This window comes from Podarcis filfolensis (genome assembly GCF_964270895.1).
Source record: "Podarcis filfolensis genome assembly, chromosome: 3".
In the NCBI taxonomy this organism is placed as follows: Eukaryota; Metazoa; Chordata; class Lepidosauria; order Squamata; family Lacertidae; genus Podarcis; species Podarcis filfolensis.
The window spans coordinates 4,560,506-4,586,864 of NC_139606.1; the positions used below are offsets into that span (position 1 = coordinate 4,560,506).

A 26,359-nucleotide genomic window follows, 5' to 3' on the forward strand; every position below is an offset into this window, starting at 1 on the left:
AATCTGAATGTTCAAATTTAGGCAACCATAAGCAAATATATGTGAATTCTTTCAGAGCTGACAATTTGCTCCACCTCCTGCCTGCACCGGGGGTCACAGAAGGTATTTCAATGGCATTTGCCCATGAGGCTTCTTCCCCTTGTACAGTGGATGCTCGGGTTGCGAATGTGATCCATGCAGGAAGCACGTTCGCGACCCACAGCATCCGCAACCCGCAGTGCCACGTGTGCGGGCTGTGATTCGGCGCTTCTGCGCATGCACAAAGTGCAGTTTAGTGCTTCTGCATATGCTTAAGCGCCGAAACCCGGAAGCAACCCGTTCCAGTACTTCCGGGTTTGGCGCGGTGCGCAACCCGAAATCGCGCAACCCGAAGCGTCTGTAACCTGAGGTATGACTGTACTCACAAAGCCTGTGGGGGGGGCCCTCCATCCACTGCCCCAATAAGGATACTGTGTGGGTGCATAGCTTATTCTCCCTTGCTGAAGGAAGAAGTGGAGACTTACACCATTTCCCAGTTCTTCTTTAGGTGCTAGGTGCTTTTCAAGACTCAGTTTAATTCTACAAGATCTGACTTTTACGCGTATAAAATAGGCCCACATGTGCTTTTGCTCTTTCTTCCTCTCAGGTTGGGGTGGGGGGGGTAAGCTAGAGATTGACTGAGCAGAGGGAGTAACACGCATGGCACTCACTCAAAAATCCAAATATGCCCGTGGACTTAAAAAGCTTGGTGGTTCTTGGATTGTCAATGAGTGAAAGTATTCGAGTTTTTAAAGCCATTTATTTCTTAACTTCCCTATTATTTATCATGAATCCTATCCCAGGAACTAGTTTATTATTATGGTACTGCAACTTGCTGTTTCTCCCTCACATCCCCTCCTGACCTCAAAGCAGGCTTCTCTGAGGGTCTTTTATATCTTTTATCTGTGAATTGCCCTTTCTTCGTTTCCTTCTGCTGAGCATAGTCCGAGAAATGTTGCTTGGTATCCTTCCAGTCATTAAGCTCCTTGATGCTCAGCTGCTGAAGTTCCAGAGACCCCCATGTGGATGTTCCCGTGTGGGACCGACGGCCTTGCTTGGTCCTGTTCACTGCTCCCACTGCTGTGCTGTTAAATGCTTGTTGATGGCACTTCCTTAATGGTCCCGCTGTGTCTTCATGTTCTTCATGCAGCTTCAGGTCTATTAGAGAAAATATAAGCATTCATTTGATAGACTGTGGCCCAATTCTTGGTGTTCTCAATGGCTGGTCAACAATTACTGTAAGGATGAATGATAGGAAATGCCCTGCAGAGCAAAGCCAGGACCAAAAAGGGACTGGCAGGGACTGGTATCATGTTCCAGGCTGGCCTTGCCTTTTACATAGTTCCCAATGTAAAACCTTACATTTATATCCCACTATCCATAAGGAGGATACTGTCTTCCCACATGCAATGGGATCATTTAAAACTATGTCTTTGTACAGCTGGATTGGTAAATCAAAGCACATCTAATCTGTCATTTGATTTATGTTATATTAAGTTCTAAGCTGGTTTATGTTGTCTTATATATACCATTCATCCTCAACCAAATTTAAAATACCAAACATAAAAAAATCTAGGGTTTGTTCATGGGAAATAAAATTAGCTGGCATTAACAAAATAGAACTAACTAACTTTGATGGTTGCTCAGTTTTCAAAACCAACATCACTTTAAATAGAGGGGAATGCAAAGATTAGACATTCCATGTCATGCATATTATATTTGCTTAAGATGTTGTTATTCTTGTTTAAATTTGAACATATTGGGGATTTTTAATGATCTTGCAACAATTCCTTTTAAGAAGAATCTGAAGGACTGGGTTTCCTTTTGCAGAGAAAATTCTCCCTATTAATTATTTACACGGTGGCTCCAATCAATGTGGTACCTGTCATCCTCACCAGTCGAAATGAAAGTTCACTATGTAAAGGTGCCAAGGGAGACTGGCAGCCTCCCACTGCGATTTTATAGACAGAACTAAGTCAGCACACATTACGTGTCAGAGCCAACATCAGAAAGAATCAGATCCTTTGATCTCAGACCTCCACAGGAAGCTTAGATCTCAGACAAATTAGATAAAAAATGAATTTATAGCAGATATGTATCCTAAGGCATACAGCTGAACACTGTATTTTGAAAGAGTATGGCAAATATCAAAACATATAAACTGTAGCATTTCCTCTCTTGCTCCTTCTGCTTTTCTGTGATAAATATTAATTAAAATAAGATGAAACTCAAAACTAACCTCTTTCTGCTTCTTACATAAGCAACAAGTTTAGGACCAGGGGAACCCCTCGCAGTCCCTTATTTGCATTCTAGTGGGGGAAGAGCTGAGGTCTGCACTTTGGGGCAGCCAAAACCCTTTCAGCCCCAAGCACAACAGATGCCCCGCCACAGTGGCCACGAGGGATGGAGCCAGCTTAAATCCAGCTCACTCTCCTGGCTGACCCCACCCTCCAACGCAGAGCCCTCCTCCTCCTCCCCTTTAGACCATTCCACCCCAGTTGGTTCCATGGGACTCACAGCAAACATGGTGAATGAGGGCAGATTTATTTTATTTTATTTACCATCCTTCATCTCAGGATCACAGGGCAGTTTACAATTTAAAAGCAAAAAAACACAACAGAATAGCAAACAAAACAATAACATCCCCCCCCCCCAGTTTAAAAGGCCATAGATTTAAATTAAATTAGCCAAAGGCCTGGGAGAAGAGGAATGTTTTCGCCTGGTGCCTAAAGACATGTAATGAAGTCACCAGGTGAGCCTCCCTGGGGAGAGCATCCCATAAGCAGGGAGTCACTGCAGAAATGGCCCGTTCTTGTGTTGCCATTCTCCAGACCTCTCATGGAGGAGGCACACAAGGAAGGGCTTCGCATGATGACTGCACCGTTTGTGCCAGTTCATAAGGAAGAATAGCTTAATCTGCATGCCCCCATCAAACAGTGAAAGATGGGTCAAGGAAATATTAGAGCATGCAGATCCGAATGCTCAGCATGTATGTGGCAAGGGAACCTGATAAATCTAAGAAGGTCTGGAAATCATGTTCTTCTCCCAGAGAGCACGCGTTGCGGTGAGATCATCAACTGACCTCACTGCTATTGTGGGTGGGAGCGATTGGATAGCCACAACAATCCAATTGGTGGTCCCTCAGTTGCTGGGGTAAATCTAGCCAATGGGATCGTTTTATGCATTAACCGAGGGACCTATATACTGCTGCACGTTGCGTTGAGCTTCCTCTTTCCGCCTCGTGCATCGGATCACCCACCCACCCACCCTCCCTATATTTAGGGTTCATTATGACCTTGCTATGCCATCGTGGGTCATCTGTTCTTGGGACAGGAGCCCAGTAGGAATTTTCCCATTTGGCTGATTGGCTGGTGCCACTTGGGTTTCACCTGCTGCGTAGCAAATTGTCACAACTTTGTAAGGTTTGGCGGTTAGGCATTGGTTCAATGTGGAGTGGAGGGGAGGTTGTCACACCTGCCCCTCCAATGTGCGAAATGTATTCCGTTAAAGGAATCCAGGGGCTCGCCTTGCTTTTGTCCAATCCCCTTCTGGGGGCTAGGGCCACGCCAGAGCCCCTGGGTGCATGTGGGGTGAGCTTGAGTCTGAGCCTGGTCCATTGCTCCCCCAGAATGTTTTCCCTTACTGATGTCTGCCGGAGTCCAGTCATCAGTTCTGCCCTGCCAAGGTCAGGTGCAGCTAGTCGGGAACCAATGCCTAAGCAAACCACTCCCGATCTGTAATCAATAAAGTTGTGGCCAAAATTATGCCAATAACCTTAAACTAAATTATGTGTCAATTGTGTCTTTATTTATTGGGGGAGGTCTTGGGATCTTAACACGCAATGCGTTTTTGGTACTAAATTTGGGCTGACACCACTTGGACCATACTTGGTTCGAGAGTCAACTAGGTATATGAATTATGTTCAAAATATATTGAGTGTAGGTTCTCTTTGCCCTGCATCCTCTAGCTTTCACACATGTATACGGCAATGCAAGGTATGGTAAGGTATGGTGAAGAAAGTCTAATTGAACTCTTACTCTATATAACATAAATTAAACCTAAAGTATATGTTTGCAATGAAATATTTAAACCTTTTCAAATCTCTCTTAATTTCTGTTGCTGATATGATAATGTGGCATGCTTGTATATATTGCAATGATGAGATTTGATCCGGCTAAGTTTTAAAAAGTAGCCTTTTGCATATAATTTGTCCCTGATCAACTTTTGGGATTAGGCACACCCTGCTTATATATAAATAGATATACAACCCAAACAACCCCTGATGCAGCTATACTCATGAAAATTTGATCTAGTAAATTCAGCCTAATGACACATACATAAATAAGCATACAATAAAAGAGAGAGAAAACCCATCAAGCCAGCATTGGGGTCTTTTAGTCATTGCAAACATTATTTTAAATATCATTTAAAAATGATTTGATCCAATGAAAATGGATGAAGCAATAATCTGCAAGTCAAACAATCCCACGTTTGATTGTAGCAGTCCGTTTAATGCAAGAAAAGCTCCCAAATACGTTAGAAGTTTTGTCTTCCTCAGCAGCTATTTTACATCTCACAAGACTTCACTTTGTCATCTGCAGTATATATTATTTATAAGAGGTCATCCGTAGCTTATTCATTCATAAGATAAAAGTTTTCTGCTCACATGGAGCTTTAAAATAGTGGAACCTTTAGATTAAAATGAAAAGGCCTCCTGAACAGAGTGAAATCGAAGTCCAAATATTCAATATTCTAAAAGCATATTCTCAGCAAAGTCGCTAGGAATATAATACTGAGACAAACCATTTAGTCCAGCATTGTCTATTCTGCCTAGCTTTTTGAGATCAAAGGGTCTTTCTCATGTGTGGCTGATATGAGGAGTCCAGGGGTGGGGATGATGGCAGGTGTCAAGGCAAAACATTCAACTCAATATTTACCACACCATGGAGGATTTATAACCCCTTTACACGAAAGGGGTGTAAGGGATTCTTTCCTCTTTACTTTGTCCATCAACATTTGCTCAATGCATATTTATGTGATGGTTAGTCCCCATCCAGTCCCTACAGTAACATAACTGAGAAGTTATCCAGATACTAGGTCTCATATGGAAATTGGTGTCTTATGGGCAGTGCTATTTTTCTACAAAAAGAGGTGCTGGAACTCACCTTGTTCTCTTATAATGATAATTGTGCCCACCTGAAAGGTGCTGGATCTGAGTTCTGGTGAGTTTTGACTGAAAAAAAAGCCCTGCTTATGGGAGACTGGAGTGGAGAATAGAAGTTCAGAAAGAAACATTAAAATTACCCAAGGTAAGTTACCCATTTTATTTTATTTTTTGAAATTGTGGACAATCTGGAACTTCTAGACATTTGGAGATATAAAAATGGGGACACAAAACAATTTTTGTATTTTAGTGAGAAACAGAGGGCCCTATCAAGATAGGATATGATATGGGTAATGAAGACATTGGCTACGGGGGTGCATAAAGTTGATATACTACCAAATATAAACTTTCTTGTATCATAATCCAGTTACAAAAATTTAAAAAAATAATGGGTGTTTTAGATGGAGACTTAATGAAACATTATTACGCCTAGGTAAGATCATCAACTTGAAGCTACCAGCATGAGTTTGATCAAACTGCGGGAGGCAGTGGAAGACAGAAGTGCCTGGCGTGCTCTGGTCCATGGGGTCACGAAGAGTCGGACACGACTAAACGACTAAACAACAACAAGATCATCAAAGATTGAAAGCAAAAATCAAAAGAATTTTTTGAGAATAATTTAGACAAAGATATCAGTCTGGGATGCAAGCAGAACATATATAAGAGGTTACTTTATGCAACATATTGGTAACTCTCGACTTAAAAAGAGACACAGGAGAAAATACAAAAGATTCTGTGTGAAATTAGACAAAAATAAAGAGAGCTGGAACAATCACCAACAAAAACAAATGTTAGCTGCCAAAATTAAGATGCTAATAGGAACCTCACCAAAATGCTGGAGAGGGTGCACCTCCACAGGCACATACCTACACATGCGGTGGGAATGCCCCAAAATCCAACTATTCTGGACAACAGCCATTGAAGAAATATGTAAAATAACTAAGCAAGTATTAGAAATTACCCCAGAACTGGCTCTACTAAACATATTCCAAGACAATAATGCCAACTCACATCACAAAGAACTCATAACCCACCCACTCCCAGCAGCCAGAAACACCATAACCAGACACTGGAGAGACCTGTCAGGAGTAAGCATGGACCAATGGTACCAAATAGTATGGGAAACAGCCCTACTAGAAAAATAAACCAATAAACTGAAACTGACATGGGGACAAATAGAAGAAGATACCTTCACCCCGATATGGCTCCCCTTTATCACATACACAGCCCAACAAGACAACGACAAGAATCCACCAACAGCAGATGAATCAATATGGCTAACCTGATCCAAAAACACCCACCCATCCCACTCTCACACAAAAACAAAGTTCACCACAGCCAATCACAAACAAGCAACCACACCTAAGGCCAACCCCAATTTCTCTCACCACCAAAGGAACACAAGCAAAGAGAACCTGCACAAACGATGCTGACACAAAACCCCACACATACATTAAGCAAAATAGAAACATCGCCTCCTGACCCAACCCCCACCAACCATGGCCCCCTCCACCTCTTCCCCCCATTTCTTCCTAATGTAACCCTAATGTCTCAACAAATGAAACTGACCTATGAAAAATGTAACTTGAAAAAAGAGACATTGCGCATACCTTTGTAAACCAAGAAAATATTAATAAAAAATATTAAAATGGGGGGGCAATGCAGGAATATGCTAACATTTGAAATATGCTAAACATTTTTTACAATTTGCTAATAAACTTGGGAAATGGTTGGCATATGAACGGAGAAAAGAAAAAGTGAAGTAGGTGATGCTGAAATTACAAGAAGGGAACAGTGTAATAAAAGATAGGACAAATATTGTCATGGTCACAATTCCAGTGAGCTGGAAGGTTGGAGGTTCAGGCAGAGACCAGCCTCAAACCCCAAAGCAACAGTCCATTACAGGAAGCCATTTTCTGGATTCCTGAAGCAAAGCCTGCCTGGAACTTCTCTTGAGAAAATCCAACCAGGCTACAACTGGTTGACAAACAGTATTTGTGGCTGAGGCACTGAAAAGACCAGCTCAGGGACCTGCTAAGGTTGCAACCTATGATGTGCAAAAAGGTGCTTTATAATAGGATTAAGTCTGTATCCAAGAGACTCACCTTCTCTCCTAGCAGTAATGTTGTGTTTATTCTCCTCCTGGATGAAGCAGGGTTGGGCATGAAGTATCTGCTGATTTGCCTGAATATGGGCATGCTTCTTATTCTTCTTATTCTTCAAAGGTTTTCTGATCCTGTTTTCTGTAGCAAAACATTACAAGGGAATTTAAACTGCAATTTTTCAGTGAAATATACAAGTGACCTCCTGCAGAAACAACTAATAGCCCATACCTAGTTGGACATAAGAAGTGCCTTAAAAAAAAAGGTAAAGGACCCCTGAAGGTTAAGTCCAGTCGCGGACAACTCTGGGTTTGCGGCGCTCATCTTTACTGGCCAAGCTTTACTGGCCAAGGGAGCCGGCGTTTGTCCACAGACAGTTTTTCCGGGTCATGTGGCCAGCATGACTAAGCCGCTTCTGGCGAAACCAGAGCAGCGCACGGAAACGCCATTTACCTTCCTACTTGCACTTTGGCGTGCTTTTGAACTGCTAGGTTGGCAGGAGCAGGGACCAAGCAACGGGAGCTCACCCTGTCATGGGGATTCAAACCGCCGACCTTCTGATCAGCAAGCCTTAGGCTATGTGGGCTGGTCTGATGGGAGCTGGAGTCCCAACATCTGGAGGCTCCAAGACAGCCACTCCTGCATTGGAGTAACTAGAAAGTACAACACAAGGGTCTGTACACAGCAGTAATGCCGCACCATGCTGATCTGCCCAATACTAATGCAAGAAATATTTCTACACTGTTAGAATTGGGGGGGAGTATGATTTGGTACCACCAACTATTGCCAATCTCACTGTAAAACTTCTCTTTTTCTGTAAGCCCCAGCAGAACAAATGGGGTATTTTCTGGGTAGACGCTTCACTTCAGTTTTGCAACTCACTGTTCCTTCTTGTTTTCTTGGACCAACAGATAACAACAGATCCCAAAACAAGCAGAGAGGCTGCCGATCCCAGTGCAGCAGTGAAGATTATGGCTGATTTTTCGGTCACAGTAATGGGGTATATAGTAAAAGAATTGGATCTGACAGATAATATAGCACCTAAAAAAAAAGCAGAATAAAATAAACAACATAATGAGGAGCATGTGTTTAAAGGTTCAGAAATGTAGTTATTGCCACAAAGAAAGGACATTGTGTCTGGGATTGCTTGAGGCCTGAAAGAAAAAGATGAGGCACAGAAAACACTATCAATATCACAGATGGTATCACAATCCCAGTTCTTATTATAAGATGAGAGGTAAAGGTAAAAAGGTAAAGGACCCTGGATGGTTAAGTCCAGTCAAAGGTGACTCTGGGGTTGCAGCGCTCATCTCGCTTTTCAGGCTGAGCAAGCCAGCGTTTGTCCACAGACAGCTTTCCGGGTCATGTGGCCAGCAGGACTAAACTGCTTCTGGTGCAAGAGGACACCATGACAGAAGCCAGAGCACACGGAAACGCCGTTTACCTTCCCACCACAGCGGTACCTATTTATCTACTTGCACTGGTGTGCTTTTGAACTGCTAGATTGGCAGAAGCTGGGACAGAGCAACGGGAGCTCACTCCGTTGCGGGGATTCGAACCACCGACCTTCCAATCGGCAAGCCCAAGAGGCTCAGTGGTAAGAGCTCTGCTGGATCCGATAAAAGTTCCATCTTCTTCCCCATTCTGGTTTTTTAGACTGGTTCAGCCAATGTTGCTAAGAAGCCAAAAAACATTGGTTCAGTGGTATGTTTAAGCTATTAGAATTTGGAAGGGAGAGGAATGTATTTCAGAGGTTTTTTTTTTTTGAAAAAATATGATTTCTTAGTTACCTTTGGATGGCAATATCTCAAACTATGCTGATGTATGAACAATCCTTTTGGCTTCACATGTAGTTGTCCCTTTGCTTGAATCAGCAAGCAAACCAGGAAAATTTTTCCATTAATTATAGTTTCCCAATTAATCCAAAGCAGGATAGTATGGGGCAAGCCAGGATACTGAACTATGGTTTGAAGTTGACTTCATATCCTAACTTGTTCTGAAGTCATTAGCTACAGTTTTCTGGTTTGGATGAAATGGGAAACTATTGTTAATGGAAGCCTTCCTGACTTTTTTGCTCCCCTGTAAGAAAGGAGAAGCAAAGGTCCTGCACATGCAGCCAAAAGACTTTTTCACATATTGGCTGATAAAAGTGAGATCTCTTATTTATTTTCTTATGTGTACATCCATCCTACCTTTCCTCTGTTACAGAACCCAATATCTCCTATGAAGGCACTGATCTTACCCAGCACCTGCTTAGCTTCAGCATTAAGCAGTCCCCCTTAGACTCTTCACTGGATAACGAATCTTACCTGGAGGAGAAGTCACTTTGAAAAAGAGGTAACAACCTGAGCAGGAACCAGAGACCACCAGGTTTTGAAAGGCAGCCTTTCCATCTTGGACCTTTATCCTTGTGTCACCTGAAGAAAAATACATATCTATGCTAGATTATCTGATGAATTTCACCAAAACTACATCTTTTAAAGCCACAATCTTACACAAATTTACCTGAAATTTACCAGTAAGCCAATGGGACTTAGATTTGCCTCATTATTCAAGGTGCACACAGAATTGATGTACAACCCTATCATTTACACCATTGTTAAGTCAACATTCCAGTTTTCTACGTGACATTATTTTTATTAGAAATATTGTTTTATTAATTTAATGACTAGATACCTTCATTTCATTCCACAACGCTTTTAAGTGCTAACCAAACTCTAGTCAAATCCTGAACTTGACACAGGATAATGGCAAAATTCTTAACCATGCAGGGAGAATCAACTTTCTAAATATTGGTTCAGGTGGGAAGGGTTAGAGGCGCTAGATATCAGAACCGCTTTAGGATGTTGGACAACATCCAGACATTACAAAACAAGAATTTTTACTCGTTCAGCAAATCAATTACTTGCAGCATTAAATATGTCCTTTGTGGCTACAATAATATTGTATTATTATTTTAAAAAAATGGGGGGTGGGGGAATCACCAGTGTAAGAAATCAAAACACCTGTCTTAGAAATCACTATCTCCCAAGCAATAAAATTCCCCTTGGAGACAGTTTAAAAAACTGGAGAACTGCAGCATTGTTAAAACACTAAATAATGAGTTTAAATTATTAGATTATGATGAGTTTAAATTATGTGATTATGATGCTTTCCATTTGAAATGAACATACCGTTACCCAGTGCTATTTTTCTAGAGAAAGAGGTGCCGGAACTCACCATGAACTCCTCCCTTGTTCTCTTATAATGGCAATGGCACCCACCTGAGAGGGGCCGGAATGGAGTTCCAGTGAGTTCTGGCTGAAAAAAGCCCTGCTATTACTACACATTTACTCATGGAAAAAGTTTCTAGATAGTCAAAGCCAGACTCCATGTTTTTAAGCACAGTACATATCAATTTTGTAGCCTGTTAATGTGTTGTACACTATTTCAGTGCTCCCTCTTGCATTCTCTGTGCTGCAAACATAACAAACCAATATTTTACTTCTTGTTTTCTGTAACGTCATCTAAAAGCTAGAGATCCAGCTGGAATGAACTCAATTAAGCCTTCTTGCATGTAGACAAATGCATGTAGACAAATGCACAACCAAGCAAGGTGCCTGATGCCAAAGGTCAGGAAGCCAGTTGGTCAAATAATTTATAGGGTTAGTAATTCATATGCAAATGAAGTCAGAGTGCCAAACTGTAAAGGAAGGAGGAAAATTTTCATAGTTCTGCTCTAGTCCGACATGGATTTTTTATTATATATATATATATATATATATATATATATATATATATATTTCCCAATATAGTATTGAAATTGTTTGGCCCTGAGTCTGAAGCTAAATGCCTCATCAAGATAATTATTTTGCACAATTTATGCCACAATTCATTGTGGCATAAGCAGTTGTCCTTCCTGGGAAAAGTTCCACTAGGACCTTGGGATAACTTGTAGCAGTTTGAGCATCTAAACAGGTCTCTACCTTCCTATATTTCCCATCCCTGACATCCAACTAAGTAGGTCAAAGAAGACAGATGGATAGCTGAGATGCCCCCTTTCAGTCTGATGACTCCATTCCCTTGTGGGGAACCTCCCAGGAACCTCCCAGGGTCTACGAGCCACAGTGGGCTGGGCCAGAGGCAAAAGTGGGTGGAACAACGGATGCCACTCTCACCTTTTGTACAGAAAGGTTGCATTTCACCCATGCAAAAATCAGAGGTTTCCACATGCACATGCCATCGCAACCATCTCTCCGTCCTCCATGTGGCAATGCAAGAAATTATCAAGCTGCCAAAGCCAGGGGCGGAGGAAGGGGGTACGGTGGGGACAGGTCGCCTCCGGTGTCACCACTGAGAGGAATGACAAAATGCCGGACGGCACGCACCACGGGGCCTGCATCACGCCCACGCCATGCATCTCTCCTGGGAGTGACATGGCGGCTTGAGCACCTGCAGGCTCTGCACTGCCCCAAACAGTCTGCCCCCCGCCTCCCCCTCAGCTGTAGGGCGGCTGAGTGGGAGGAAGCAGACTCCACAGAGGCCCCGCCCCACAGATGGCTGCCCCCGCCCCTGGGCGCAGGGCACGCACGCCACCCCAGGCATCCAATCGGCTTGCTCCACCGCTGGCTAAAGCCCTAGCACAGCAGGGTCAGTGAGAGGTGTGGCCTGAGGCGGGGTGTGGCCTCAGGAGAGAGCCAAGGGCGAGTTACAGAAGCCTGCATGGCTGCATTTGGCCTCAGGCTTCACATCCTCTGCATTCACTATTAGCTTCCAATACAAAGGTGGTCTGCAGGATCTATGAGTAGATGCCACATTACAGCAGTTCAGTACCCACCATAAGCTAACAATCAGAGACAGTAACTTGCAGCCACAACTTGCCGTTGGGACCAATACTCTGTATACCATCAAAATATCATCAGCTGCAAAGCACCACTGTGTTGAAATCAACTTGCATTGTCTGAACACCTGCTGTAGCCCCGTTCAGACTAACAAAACATCCGTTTCCTGTCACATGAACAAGCCAGCCTCAAGTTTGAGTGTTCTTCCTTCTTTCACACCTGCAAAAGAGATCAGAAGTGTTCACTTCCACTTTTCAAACAACCACAGTCCCCAGTGATGCCTGAATTCATGGAACTGTGATTTGTTTAAACAATGGTAAGTGATAATGAGACAGGGCCATACAATGGTTCCATTCTGTCTTGTTCCAAAAATATTTTTGGAAAACAAAATTAAGTTTCTAAGTCTTGACATCTGAGGGACTGTGTGGTCACTTTAAAATTGGAAGCATATGCGCCTGAACTTTCCCTCTGATGTGCAAAAGAGAAGGAGAGGTTAGCCCATGAGCCAGAGGCTCAATGTGCTTCATTACATAGCCGGAAAATATTCTTTCCTAAAACAGCAGGACTGGGCCAAAGACTAATCAGATCATGTCACAAAAGTATCAGTAGGAGCTTTTCACACCACTTTGTGCTGTTTCCCAATCAAAATTCACCTGTTCCCTTAGACAGACGGCAACGAGCTTTTTCAGTGGCTGCTCCCAATTTGTGGAATGGTCTCCACCTAAGATCCTCATTGTCAGCTTTTAGATGCCAGGCTAAGGCATTCCTGTTCCAGGCCTTTGATAGCTAATTTGGACCATCCTATACTATGATTCCTGGCCTCTCTGTGGTGTACATTTTAAGTTGGATGGGGTAGAATTCATCCTTTTTATAATAATGTTGGATAAGCACTTTTAGATAATTTGTCTTTTACTGACTTTCCTGATGCATTGTTTGTAAGCTTTATGTTTTTATGGGTTTGCAAGTTACCTTGAGACATTTTTGTTGTTATTGCAGAAACTGCTGAATCGTAGTCCCTTTTAACTCTACAACTCTATGATTCTATTATTTCCCTGCTTGCCAGCCAGGCACCTGTATTAAGCTGCTTTCATGGAACTTTTTGACAGAGCATCTAAGTGCCTTGACTACTGATAACGTTCTCAGTTTACTGTAATGCTAGATTTCCAGGCTGCAACACTGGAAGGTTTTATAGCTGCCATTTCAAGTCTATGATGAACCCTGGAGTAACATACTGTATTCTTGAAAGGAGAGTCTCTCAGCTCTCTGGCACATATGCTTCAAATACCAGAATATTATGGATATATATGGTGCTCGTCACAAAGACCTCCAAAGCAAGCTGGTATTTAACGCTGGAGCGAGCTAATTTGGAGCTAAACTGCTTTGTGAGAGGCAGTTTGGCTGCTGTCAAACCAAGCAGTCTGAATACGTGTGGCAGACACATTCTCCTTAAATGCTGCTAACAATGATCACGTTTGTCAAAGGAATAAACACAGCAAATGATTACGCAGCGAACATCTGCAAAGCACACGTCTGTCGTTCTTGGAGTTTATTGACTATTAATTTGATGTATGTTTCTTTTAAAGAATGCATAATGCCTCTTTCTCTTCAGTGACTGTCCTTTATTTGAGCCTTCTTCCATCTTCTATTAGTTTGCTTCTTTCTTTCTTTATATTCCTCCTTTCATGGCTTAATTAATTTTGGGTCAGAGAGAAAAATAAGGTTGTTTCATAACTCACAAAGATATATTTCAACAGCCGAACTTTGACAATGAAGGGTAATGCAAAGCAGCTCAGAAGATCACATATAAACTCTTCCTTTCCATTTGTTTTGGTTGTTTTCAAAGCCATTGGCAAATTATTAGATCCCCAAATAAGGCAGCTGTCCTGGGCAAAACGGGCCAGGTGGCTACCATTATCTAACAGTAGACAAATGCCCACTCTGTGGAACAAGCATTGCTACTGATGTCATCAGTGAGCATGTAAATCAGAATTACCTCATTGGCTTCCTTGGAGCTATGCCAATTTAAACCAGCAGAGCGACTGCCCAGGTTAATGTCAGCCACAGCAATGAGTCCATTACGTTCATCGCTTAAAAGACTGCAAGGGGGCCACGAGGGTCATTAAGTCCATAATTGAAAGACATTTGCACAGTGAATTCCTTTGCTCTGTTCTCAGCCAACCGTGCCTACCTGCGTGAGCTGTGCTACAACCCCTGGAAAGATATATTTAGCATGATCAGGGTTCATACGTGCAAAGCTCAGCTGTGACTTCAAATTGGCACACGGTGGGAAGCCTCTCACATCACAACTGATAGTTTGTTTGCTCCCCTGTTTCCAATAGTTCAGTGGGCACAGGTGATGCCTCTCTCTGCCTTACAGCCTTGGACCCTGAGAAGCAGAAATGCCTCAGATTCTTCAGTGCATTATTTGTACAAAGGCTCCACAATCCTAGGATAGTCCTAATTAAGCAACCTCTCCGTTTCTGTCCTGTTATATGCAAGTCACAGAAATCACTGCTGTGTCATCCAAATGCATTTGCTTTCGAAAGCCTGTTCATTTCTTTGGGTGGTGATTCACATGCACCTACTCTTACATGGGAATAATTCTGAAGTCCACTTAATTCTTTTTAAAATTAAAAAATTAAAAATGCACTATTTATCATTCTCTGGAATAACATATTTGTATACCGCTTGCTTCAAATCCCAGGTTATTATGGATAAGGAGGTCACATAGACCTCCAGAACAAGCTCATGTATAATACATTTGCAGTACAAAGTGTTTTACAAGTTTGAATCTTGTTTGTCCTTGTAACTAACTGATCTGAGATAGGCACTTTATGGCCAAATTTTATCAAAGGGGAACAGAGGTTGAGGGACAGTGGCTTACCAAAAATCAACTGGTGTCTGACCTCAGCTAGTATTCAGAAAAGCATGTTGCACATCATTCGTAGGACTACATCACATCAGAATGCAGGTGTCTGAAGGCTCTGCCACGAGTATTTGTTTTTTTTAAAAAAAACCCTTGCACATAGTAAACTAGAATCCTTCTCCTAGGCCCGCTAGCTTCAAAGGCAGCAAATTTCTGACATGGAGAAACAGTTGATCATGCAATTTTCCATTTGTTTCTAAAACTGTAGGGATCCAGAAAAACAATATCACGTGCTATTCTGAATGTGAAAATTGGCCCAGTCACTTTATCTCTGAGATGGCACTGACTTCAGAGACCTGGATCTGTTAGGGAAGTTTATAAATATTTTGCCCTTTCTGATTTTGGAACTTCGACTGTAACCTGCGTAGCCAGAACAAATAAATCCTTCGGGTGACAGTCAACTATGTGTTACTCAGAGCAGACCCATTGAAATCAATGGACCTTACTTAGTTATATTCATTAATTCCAGTGACTGTACCCTGAGTAAAACTAAAATGAAGACCACCACGGTCAGCAACTAACTTGAGCAACAGTTGAAAGGTCACCCTCTGATGTTCTGCCATGTGAGGCAACGGGCTCTTCCAAAGTATCCATAGCAAGCAACAGAGGCAAGGGCAGAGTTCTGTTGTGATGCATCCCAGTTGTTCATTTCTGCCTTGCCTCTTCTCACACGAGACTCAGCAGTCCAGGTGCATAAGGAGAGGATTCTATGGAGGGAGGAGGGAGCTTCTGAAGGCCACATCTGAAACACCTGGGACCTGTACACCTGGTGAAGAGGATGCGGCCACAACAGCGCATGCCTCTCTCTAGCACCCTCTCTCCCTCCAGTTGAGGTATCTGCTGCCACCAGATAAGAGATCGGTTATTTACCAGGCTGCCCCTTATCAAACAGCCTCCCCAGAGTTCCCTGGGGTCTCTCTGAAGCCTCCTTAAGTTTAAAGCTCTAGGCCTCAGCGTGTTTTGATAAAGCTGAGACCAGCAGGGTTTATCTAACACAAATTTAGTTTCCTAAGATAAGAAAGACATGCAAATGTTACAGAGATGGAAATGTGATGCTCAAAAGGACTGAAACCCAAAATGTACCCTTTGGAGCAAAAACAAATCAAAACTGGATGAACAATCCCTAACTCACAAGGCTCTTAGCAGGACCAGCCCTGTCTGCCATATCTGTATTTATAGATCTCCCTTGTCAATCATGTGTTCCTCTCCTCAGGTTACAGATTCAAGAATGTTTGGAGCTTTTCTTTTCCCCACCTTCAGAAAAGGGATGTGCCATCCTGCACATACATGGTGACAATGCCTTGGGGCATAGTTAGTTAACCCTATAATCCCCACATGAACAGACCAGAGAGACAGGTATCTTTTCGCCATATGCAGCAAGACATACATGCAAGATACACATTTCTGTAATATACACAAGCATATACATAAGCAGCCCAGAAATATAAAGCCATTCTTTCACAGTTAACTATCTTTTGTGTATAAGGATGTTGCTTGGATCAGGTGCTATGCTGGGGCTCATGTGAAATCCCCCCACAAAATTCAGCCAGAACTCACTAAAACTCAGTTCTGGCACCTCTCAGGTGGGTGCCATTACCATTCTAAGAGAATGAGGGAGATGTTCATATAGAAAAATAGCACTGCCTAAAATACACTCCTTTTAACATTCTTCACATACAGTGGTACCTTGGGTTAAGTACTTAATTCGTTCCGGAGGTCTGTACTTAACCTGAAACTGTTCTTAATGTGAAGCACCACTTTAGCTAATGGGGCCTCCTGCTGCCACCGCGCCGCCAGAGCACGATTTGTGTTCTCATCCTGAAGCAAAGTTCTTAACCTGAAGCACTATTTCTGGGTTAGCGGAGTCTGTAACCTGAAGCGTATGTAACCTGAGGTACCACTGTATTTGTGAGCAACATGGCCCCATGCTGTCTATAATGGAACCTGAGAGGTGCTTAGAAATAGGTCCAAACCTTTCAGCACAGCCTCTGGACTGTCTTTCAGAAAGGCTGTCACAACCCACGGTTTGGAGGGGACGCCTACTGTGGCCACTCTTCGACCCTACAGAAATAAAAAGAAACATAGCGTGTTGTTGTTAGTCACCACTGTTTTTCCTAATGGTGGGGGGGATGATGGTGTTGACAATGATTTCTTACCCCATCTTTCAACCCAGGGCAGGTTGTAAGAATTTAAAAACGCAATATTAAAATTAGTTAAAACAAGTTGTGGTCAAGTGGTGACCACAAAAATGCTATAAATATTGGAAAACCACACTGAGGGTTCATTGAGGAGACGGTTCAGGAAGGTTTCAACCTCAGTTGCTTTTCTTCTTCTCTTGTCTGCCACAGCTGATCCATAAAAGGTCAATTGTATTAAAAGGACCCATTTATGCTGCTCATCTTCACCAGCTAGCCATGTAATATCTGATTAATGACCTCCCCCTTCCTGTAAAAATAGGAAGAATAGCTGTAACTGATCCGAGTGATGTCTCATTCACACAGACTCTGAAATGGGCTCAGGTCCCTTGAAGAGTCATCTGTTTTGCTCCATCCTTCATCCTGCCTGTTGCTTCAGGCAGGGAAAAAGCTATTGCTTCCACTGTTCTATGGCAGGCGTGGGGATAGCTGGGCTCTCCAGATGCTGCTGAAATCCAACTCCCATCAGCCCTGGCCATTGCCCTTACTTGCTGGGGCTGATTGGAGTTCTAGCCCAGCAACATCTGGCGGACAAAGGTTCCTCACACCTGTTCTAGGAGGACTATCAGGGTGATGCTTTTATTTGACTTCCTTTCACATAAGCAATGGAAGTGCCAGTGGCATTGAACAGAGCCATGGGCATAGCCAAGGGGGGGCAGGTAGCAGCTGCCCCCCATCAAGTAAAACAATAGAAATAATTAACTAACTGGCCAATCACGTTGGTTCCGCCCCCTAACAAAAGTCCTGCTCCCCTAACATACATTCTGGCTATGCCCATCAACAGAGCCTACCGCTATTGAAATATACAAAGGGGTGGGGGGTGGGGGAAGAGATCTCAGAGATCAGCAATTGGAGAGGAAGTGAAGATAAGGGCAGTCCAAATCTACTCCTGTTCCTGATTAAGATGTCCCACTCTCCATCTCCAGTTCCTGAAAAGGGCTGCTCACCAAATACAGTTCAGATCCCAATGCAGCAATTCAGAAAAAATTATTATTATTATTATTATTATTATTATTATTATTATTATTATTATTATTATTATTATTTCTATACCACCCTTCATCCAAAAATCACAGAGAGGCTTACAATACAAAAACGCAAAAATACATTTCATTGGAACTTTGCTTCAGGAAAACCAAAGTTGTGTGTCTCCCCATTCACTATTACTGGAAGCAAAAAAGTCTATAACTCCTTTACCACTTGCACCGGAATGTTTCAGAGGAATTGGTGCAGGACATTTTCTGTAAGCATGGCCTTTACAGTTTAATGGAGATTTAAAAAGGATTTGCTTGTCAGAAATGTATATGAAAACAGTATACATTATAGAAGTGCCTTTAAGTAACTAATCTAATAAATTTCAGAAAGATAGACAGGGTTTTTTGTGCAGCACATCTTTAAAGTTGATTATTGGGAGAGGAAAATCTAAAAAGGATCTTGCTTACCTCCCTGCAATTTAGGAAAATGGTGGTGTTTTGGTTTTTTAATATGAAAATAGGATGTATTACACGTTTGTCACTGCAAAATTTCAGAAGGATTGGTGCATGAATTAAAGTCTGTGGATTCATGGATATATTTTTTTCTTTGCTCAATGGACATCAAATTCTGTGATACGATGCATTAAACTTCAAAGACACTAAAATGCAAGTTGCAATCTTGTGCACCATTATTCATGTGTGTTTATCAGTGGATTTATGTGAAAAAGTGCTGCCACTCTGAGCAGTTCTCTTGTATTTCTGATATTTCTCTTTCAGCTACCAATATTTAAAAGACTACATTTTCACATTCACCTATAAAATGAAAGGATGGGGTATTAGGATTATGTTTTACATTGGAAATTTAAATCTAGCATCCTTATCCCACAGTCCCAAATGCGCCTTCTTATAGTTCCATACCTGCTTATCCAGGAAGATGACCTGTGGTTGCCTGGGAAGGGGACTTTCCGTCACCCCATTAGCGGGCTGGATCCGGACAGAGATGTTATAAGGCCTGACATAGAGGCAACTTCCAGGAGTTTGGCTGCTTCCATTTCTTGAACATGGAAAAACGTTAAGAGGAAAGGAAACCACCATTACTGGTTATTCATTCAGAATACATCTGGAACAATCACTGAGCACATTGGTGAGAGAATTTCTACCCATACGGCTAGTTTTCTGGAATCTACCAGTTTCCCTGCGACACAGGTGGTGCTGTGGGTTAAACCACAGAGCCTAGGACTTGCCGATCAGAAGGTTGGCAGTTCGAATTCCCGCGACAGGGTGAGCTCCCATTGCTCAGTCCCTGCTCCTGCCAACCTAGCAGTTCGAAAGCACGTCAAAGTGCAAGTAGATAAATAGGTACCACTCCGGTGGGAAGGTAAACGGCGTTTCCGTGTGCTGCTCTGGTTCGCCAGAAGCGGCTTAGTCATGCTGGCCACATGACCTGGAAGCTGTACGCTGATTCCCTCAGCCAATAAAGCGAGATGAGCGCCGCAACCCCAGAGTCAGACACGACTGGACCTAATGGTCAGGGGTCCTTTTACCTTTACCTTTCCCTAATCCTAACAGGTTAGTACAGTAAATCCTCTGTGCTCTCTGCTTTATAGCACAGGGAATAATTCAAAGCTGGTGCCTGCAAATATGTGCACTGTATCTTTAACTACACTATGGTCCTTTACTTTTCAAATTCTCTGTGCAGGTAGGCTCCTCCTTAAACTTTTACTTCCAAGAGTAAAATTTGAATTCAAGCACCTGGGATTATTTGAATGCATGGGAGAAGGAACTTCATTCTGAGCCCACGCAGCCTGACTTCCTTCCTGATGCTTTGTGTCATTATGCTTATTATATATGCTTCTAAACCACTGCTACAAAGTGATGACTTGGGGTTTGATATTGCCTCAAAATGAAAGTATAAAAACCATTTATTCATCTCTCCTGGTGTTTGCTTTAAGGTGTTGTACAAACAATGCATTTATTGAGAGCCTATTCACTTTGGTTTAACTCAATTTCTTTCACAGGTTTCTCTGTATTCTAAAGGCACTCTGGGCTTTGCAAAGCTTTTGCCTTCACAAACTATGCTAGGAAGGAAAAGGAAAAGTGGCTGATTTCAAAGCTAATAGTCTGTGTTGCTTTCTAATACTGCTAATCTGAAATAACGCACAGGGACTGAGAAGTGGATTGCAGAAAATTAGTGGGAATATTTTCACTAGACTTATATACTTTACCTAGGAAAAGACCCTGATGTTGGGAAAGATGGAGGGCACAAGGAGAAGGGGACGACAGAGGACAAGATGGTGGGAAATTGTTCTTGAAGCTACCAGCATGAGTTTAACCAAACTGCGGGAGGCAGTGGAAGACAGGAGTGCCTGGCGTGCTCTGGTCCATGGGGTCACGAAGAGTTGGACATGACTAAACAACTAAACAACAACATCACAATATACTCTACCTAAGCAGGAAAACTATTCTTATCAGTGCTAGCAATAAATGTAAAAGAATGACCTCACTGGGCATAACTGGTAGGATCAACATGTACAGTATGTGTTCTGCCAGACCTCAGTAAAGGTTACAAGCTCACAGTTTTCAAGCCTGCTGCTCCCACCAGAGAGAACAAGTCTTGTGGACAGAGCTTATTAAAACCTAGACTGACTGGTTTTTCTCTTGGAGAGCCATCCCTGATTGGAAGTGTCACTCATAGAACTCCACTCCTCTGCCTCTCTGCTTTTTGTGTTTCCATTTATGAAAAGGTTGGAGGAAGTTCTAAAATTGGACTTAATATCCCAAACAAGAAAACAATTTCTAGAAACCCTCCTGAGTTTTCAAAGTGGCTCCAAAGCCTGCTAACTTTGCTTTGGGTTTTGAGGCAGTCAAAAAATATATTTGAGACGGGGATGGTTGCTTCATCAGAGGTGAATTCACAAACCTAGCACAGCTCAAACTTCATGCATCCTCTGAAATGGGCATCAGGCTGCAAAACTTTGTACCGTAATAAATCTGTTAGTTTAACTCTAAGTCTAGCAAGACGGCTGTTGTTAAGAATTTTGTTACTTTTTCCATGTCATAGAATCGTAGAGTTGGAAGGGACCATCTAGTCCAACCGTCTTTAATGCTGAAATCTTCACTAAAGTGTCCATGACAGATGGCCATCCAAACTCTGCTTAAAAAACCCCCAATGGGGCCACCTCGTGAGGGAGACTGTTCCACTGTGTATATGCGTGTGTGTATGCTTTTTCTAGGGACCTGGGTGGCGCTGTGGTCTAAACCACTGAGCCTCAGGCTTGCCAATTGGAAGGTCGGCGGTTCGAATCCCCACAACAGGGTGAGCTCCCATTGCTCAGTCCCAGCTCCTGCTAACCTAGCAGTTCGAAAGCACGCCAGTGCAAGTAGATAAATAGGTACTGCTCCGGCGGGAAGGTAAACAGCGTTTCTGTGCACTGCTCTGGTTTCGCCAGAAGCGGCTTAGTCATGCTGGCCACATGACCCAGAAAAACCGTGTGGACAAACGTCGGCTCCCTTGGCCAGTAAGGTGAGATGAGCGCCGCAACCCCAGAGTTGTCCGCAACTGGACTTAGCTGTCAGGGGTCCTTTACCTTTACCTTTTTATGCTTTTTCTACACATTTTGCTCCCAAGTTAAACCTTGCTTGCTAAATAGCGGAAAGAACTTGCTTTCCTGCAGGACATTGTCAATGTCTAAAATAACTGGTTGCGCCAAAGGGGAAAGAAAATGCTCCCTTCAAAGGCAGAATGTATTGCCATTCTGCCCAGCGTTTTGGTTCATGGGAACCTGAACATTCCTCCCTGTAGCATTGGTAAAAGAACATGCAGGCTTGCTGCTTTCCTGCTGAGCAATATCAGGAGGTAAGCAGGTTAGCTTGTCAGTTCCCTTAAGGAGAAATGGGGAAGTTCACAACACCCAGGAAGAGCAGGCCCTGTGGGGAAACTATAAAGAGGTTACGCAACAGGAGATCGCAAACGCAGACCGGCTGAACATACTGAGATCCACAGGAGAGCAGACCCTTGTGCCAAAATAGGATGTGTGTAACGGAAGAAACCTGTGCGGATCTGTTGGTAAAATACAAAGGAGCTTAATCATTTGCAGTTAGTTTTATGAATAGCGGAGGACGACTGGGAGAAGACATCGTGGGTGGTTTTTGTGTGCACCGCAATTTTGAGCACTGTAGGGTCTCTGTGTGTGTCTAGGTTTGAGAGAAGTACTGAGGTTTTGCATTCCTGTTTTTCTTTAGCTTTAAAAATGCTGTGTGCACGTTTGTTTGGTTACTGAGAGAACAGGCTGCTGGGGGAAAAGGGCTTTTGGTGATTATACTTCCTACTGTTGATACAAAGGATACCTGTTATGCAGTGTTTGAAGTGCCAACTGTTTCTTTGCAAAGGAGGAGAATACCAGAACAGGTGAAAAGAGCACTTTTCTCCCAGCAAAGGAGCAATTGCAGCAAAGTAAGACACCTCTCAGTTTAGTTACTGTACTGCAGGTGTTAAACTCTTTGCGAAACAGCCATGCTTAAAAGTATCTTTGCAAAGGGAGTTGGTGAGAAAGCCAGGCCCTGCCATTGGCCAAGACCTGTGACTTCTTAGCAGCCCCAGCAGGTCTGGTGGGTAACAAAATCTGCATTGTTTGCTTAGAAATCTTCCCTAGGCTACTGAGCTTCTATACTGTGTCACAAATGGCTCAGCTCCCCTAGTAAATATCTTTCCCTACCTCTGACTCCCAAGGGTTTTCTGACATTTCAGTGGGTGCCCTATGGTTGCCAATAGCAACCAGCAGGTCCTTTCTACAGCCCCCAAGCACCACGTTTCAACCACACTATATATTGTGCAGATTAATGAAACCAAGGCTTACATTATTAATTATAACCATAAATATTCGGCCCTTTCCTTACCTGAACTGTGAATGGTTAAGGACTGAAACTAGGCAGTCCTCTTCACTTCTTAGGTTTAGCACCTGGGGAATAGTATCGTGTGAAACGTAAACAGCATTGTGTTGCAGGACAGACCCAGCGGACGGGCTGTTTCAGCATATCCCAAGGTAATACCACTTTAAGCTCCATATAAACTCTTAACAGCTTCTATCCTAAAACTAGACCGTAGGTGGTAGAGTTTTTTACGATATGTTATAATAGTGCAATAAATCTGTTAGCTTAAAATCGAATCTCCGTGGCCTTTTAGAGAAATCATCATTAAATGCAAAGCCCTCTTAATGATGCCATCCCGGTGAAATTGTTTAATCTGCAAAGGGGGTGAAAGGTCACCAAATGAATTTTTTATAATACATCAACTTGACACGCAATAGGGAAAACTGTAATAGATAAAAGCAAAGGAAAAGGGCACTGTCTTCTTCTGATAGGTCAATAGCAGCCAAGAGAGTCACTCATCCACTTTCCCTTCACTGCTGTGCTCCTTTCCCATTTAATATGGACACCCAATTAATACCTCAGCACCATAGACAACCTCATTTTAGGTGAATTATAGCAATTCTTTCCCCCTTCTCTGAAATGAAAGTGATCACAATACATCATAGCATTGCACGAATTAACGTTAATTGATTCCAGTTACCAAGCATCGATGGGCCACTTCTATAACCTGGGCCTTATTGGGAGCTGGAAGGGATGGAAGCAAGATTAGATTGCAATGTCCGTTGCTCTGGCGACGGAAGTCACCTGACACCTTGTTAGGTGGTTTGTACGGTTCTATTGCAAACCCCAGTGGGGTCGTCAGTAAACTGGAGTGATGTCCAAACATCATTACAAGCTGCTTCGATATTAAAGCGAAGGGATTAACACCTTATTGCAAGCAACCTGGATTTGTCACTGTGCTGTCGTTATCCAATTTCTAGCTGATAATGTGACTATGGCCTGCGGGCACAAGGTCCTCCAGCTAAAAGGAGAGTATAAAAAAAATCCAACCTGCCCAACAGCTAAAGTCGTTTAACCCCTCACCTGCTGTGCTTCCTGCAGATGAGCTATGGTATTTGTTTGTTTGTAAACTCTATTAAAACAGTGGGCAATGGCAAAAATGGGGTGGAAAAACTTCCGCATTCTGGGGCCTAATTCTTCTCTACCAGGTAGTTATTTTCTGTCAGCTCAGATACTCGTTGTAGTGAACAAAGACAAAACCCCACTTTTCATAGGCTTAATTTATGTTGATGTTAATACGTAGTGACTTTTGAAATGGATTTTCAGTGCACTGAAACAGTCTTACAAATGCCTGCAAAGTTCTCATAACACAACACCTCCTGGCCATGCCTGAATTTTGAATATTTTCCAGGAGATGCTTTTGTCCTACCACATGATGCCCAAAATCTCCCTGACACAGTGCATATGGAAGGCATTGAGGTGTCACTCCTGGCAGGCCTAAGTTGCCAGTGACTCATTTGCATAAAGCAGTGTGCTCAACACGCAAGCTTGGTAGACCTTCATCTTGGTAGTGGCCATTAGCATCACATTCTCCCATACCTTTTGGAGACGTGAGCCATTGCACAGCTGCCTTGCCAATACACTTGCCCAGCTCAGCGTTGATGGAGAAATTGCTGGTTATGGTGTGACCTAGGTAGACAGAATTGTCTACCTCAAGTGTGTGCTTACCATTGCTGATGCTGGCAATGTCCTGACCCAGAATGTTGGTTTTTTCTTGTTTGTTGTGGAAAGGTGGGAATCTGCTCTATTAGCCGTGTGTGTGTGTGTGTGTGTGTGTGTGTGTGTGAGAGAGAGAGAGAGAGAGAGAGAGAGAGAGAGAGAGACTGCTAGAATTCCCAGTGAAACTCATTGCTAATCAGTGGCACTAAAATTTTCTTCGACTGAGTTGCCTTTGATTAGGCATGTTTGTTTTCCAGGGCAGAACATTGGAAAGCGGGAACAATGGTTTTTGTTTGCTTGTTTTGTTTTCTACTAGAATTTCGGTACCTAAAACATGCAATAATTAGGCCAGATTAATATTGGTTGAAGCCTTGGAGTTGTATTAATTAGGGGGTGTTGCAGAAAAACATGGCCCTTCGCAGAACAAAGATAGATAAGTTTGATTAAAGGAACCAAAATTTGATGTCTATGAGGCAAGCACTATTTTGTACCTCTTTCTATGCCTTCACAACAGCCATGTAGAAGGCAGAATGTCAGCAAAAATAAGTGCACACAGTTTTCTCTGTGTTTTGTTTATCAGGGTTGTTTGAATGTATGATGTGCTTGCCTTTAATCCCTGATATGCTGCCCCTTAATCTCTGATATGATTCAATAGTTTAGGTTGTTTTTAGTAGTCCAGTGCATGGCAAGATGGGAAAGACAACACACACCCCCTCAAAAACAGTTTGAGCTGCCTGCATCCTAGTGTGTGACCTCCTGCAAAGCCGGCTTGCAAAGGACTGCTCCCACTACATTTCTCAGGGTCTGCTGCCACACCTCCTGCACGTTCCTGACTCTTCCTTTTGTGCCCATCTTCTGACTTGGTCAGTCCAGCAGCTGCTATAGAATCAGATAGCTAGCTCAGAATTATTGCTAGCATTGATGCTGCTGTGGCAGCCGCCACAGTGGGAGAAATATGTTAATTTTCATTCTGTGGGTCTTGTATTTACAGGTCTCACCCTAGTGAGATAAGTGGATTTCCATTGCTCTTGGGCATAAAGTGACAGTGTTGAGTTATAAAGGCCTTTTAGATAGGTTTGCTATGGACAGTAGATATTAAAAGCAGAGCACAGCTTCAGGGTGATGGCGTACCACGGGGGAATCAGTAATGTGGGAATCAAACCCTTTAATTCTTGTGCACTGGTATGAAGTAATTTAACCCAAATTAGCTATGGACAGCCAAAAGTGTAACAAGATGATGCATTGCTTAGTGGCAATAATAAACCAGCAACATGCATGTTTGCTGAGAAGTAAATCCCTACTGTGTTGAAGGGGACTTACTTTCAGGAAAGTATACACAGGATTTATACACAGGATTGTGACCTAAGTCAGAATTTGATGTATTTATTTGCACAATGCCTGAGATATGTCCAACCACAACGTAAAATTCCAAGTAATCAACCATTTTTATGTAAGCAGCTTACTTAACTATCAATGATCCTGAGAGTCTCTTTGTGCCTTGTCTATGAAAAGGTGATAATTGCACTTCAGCTGGACAAATGTGAAGCCAGAAACGGGTCTGAGTCAGGGAGC

At 42.8% G+C, this 26,359-nt stretch overlaps 1 protein-coding gene across 2 annotated transcripts in view; it reads right to left on the bottom strand.

Annotated features, from left to right (window-relative positions):
• Positions 1 to 761: 761 nt before the first annotated feature.
• The window catches only part of PKHD1 (PKHD1 ciliary IPT domain containing fibrocystin/polyductin), a 238,340-nt gene continuing 212,742 nt past the window's right edge, over positions 762 to 26,359 (bottom strand). For both annotated transcript variants that reach the window (XM_083606347.1, XM_083606348.1), the window contains 6 exons: positions 19,118 to 19,253; positions 17,004 to 17,091; positions 9,594 to 9,701; positions 8,167 to 8,325; positions 7,288 to 7,425; positions 762 to 1,176 (listed from right to left, as the gene is read on the bottom strand). In XM_083606347.1, the coding sequence (XP_083462473.1) occupies positions 836 to 1,176; positions 7,288 to 7,425; positions 8,167 to 8,325; positions 9,594 to 9,701; positions 17,004 to 17,091; positions 19,118 to 19,253 (970 nt within the window). In that variant the 3' untranslated portion in view covers positions 762 to 835. The remainder of the gene's footprint in view (positions 1,177 to 7,287; positions 7,426 to 8,166; positions 8,326 to 9,593; positions 9,702 to 17,003; positions 17,092 to 19,117; positions 19,254 to 26,359) is intronic.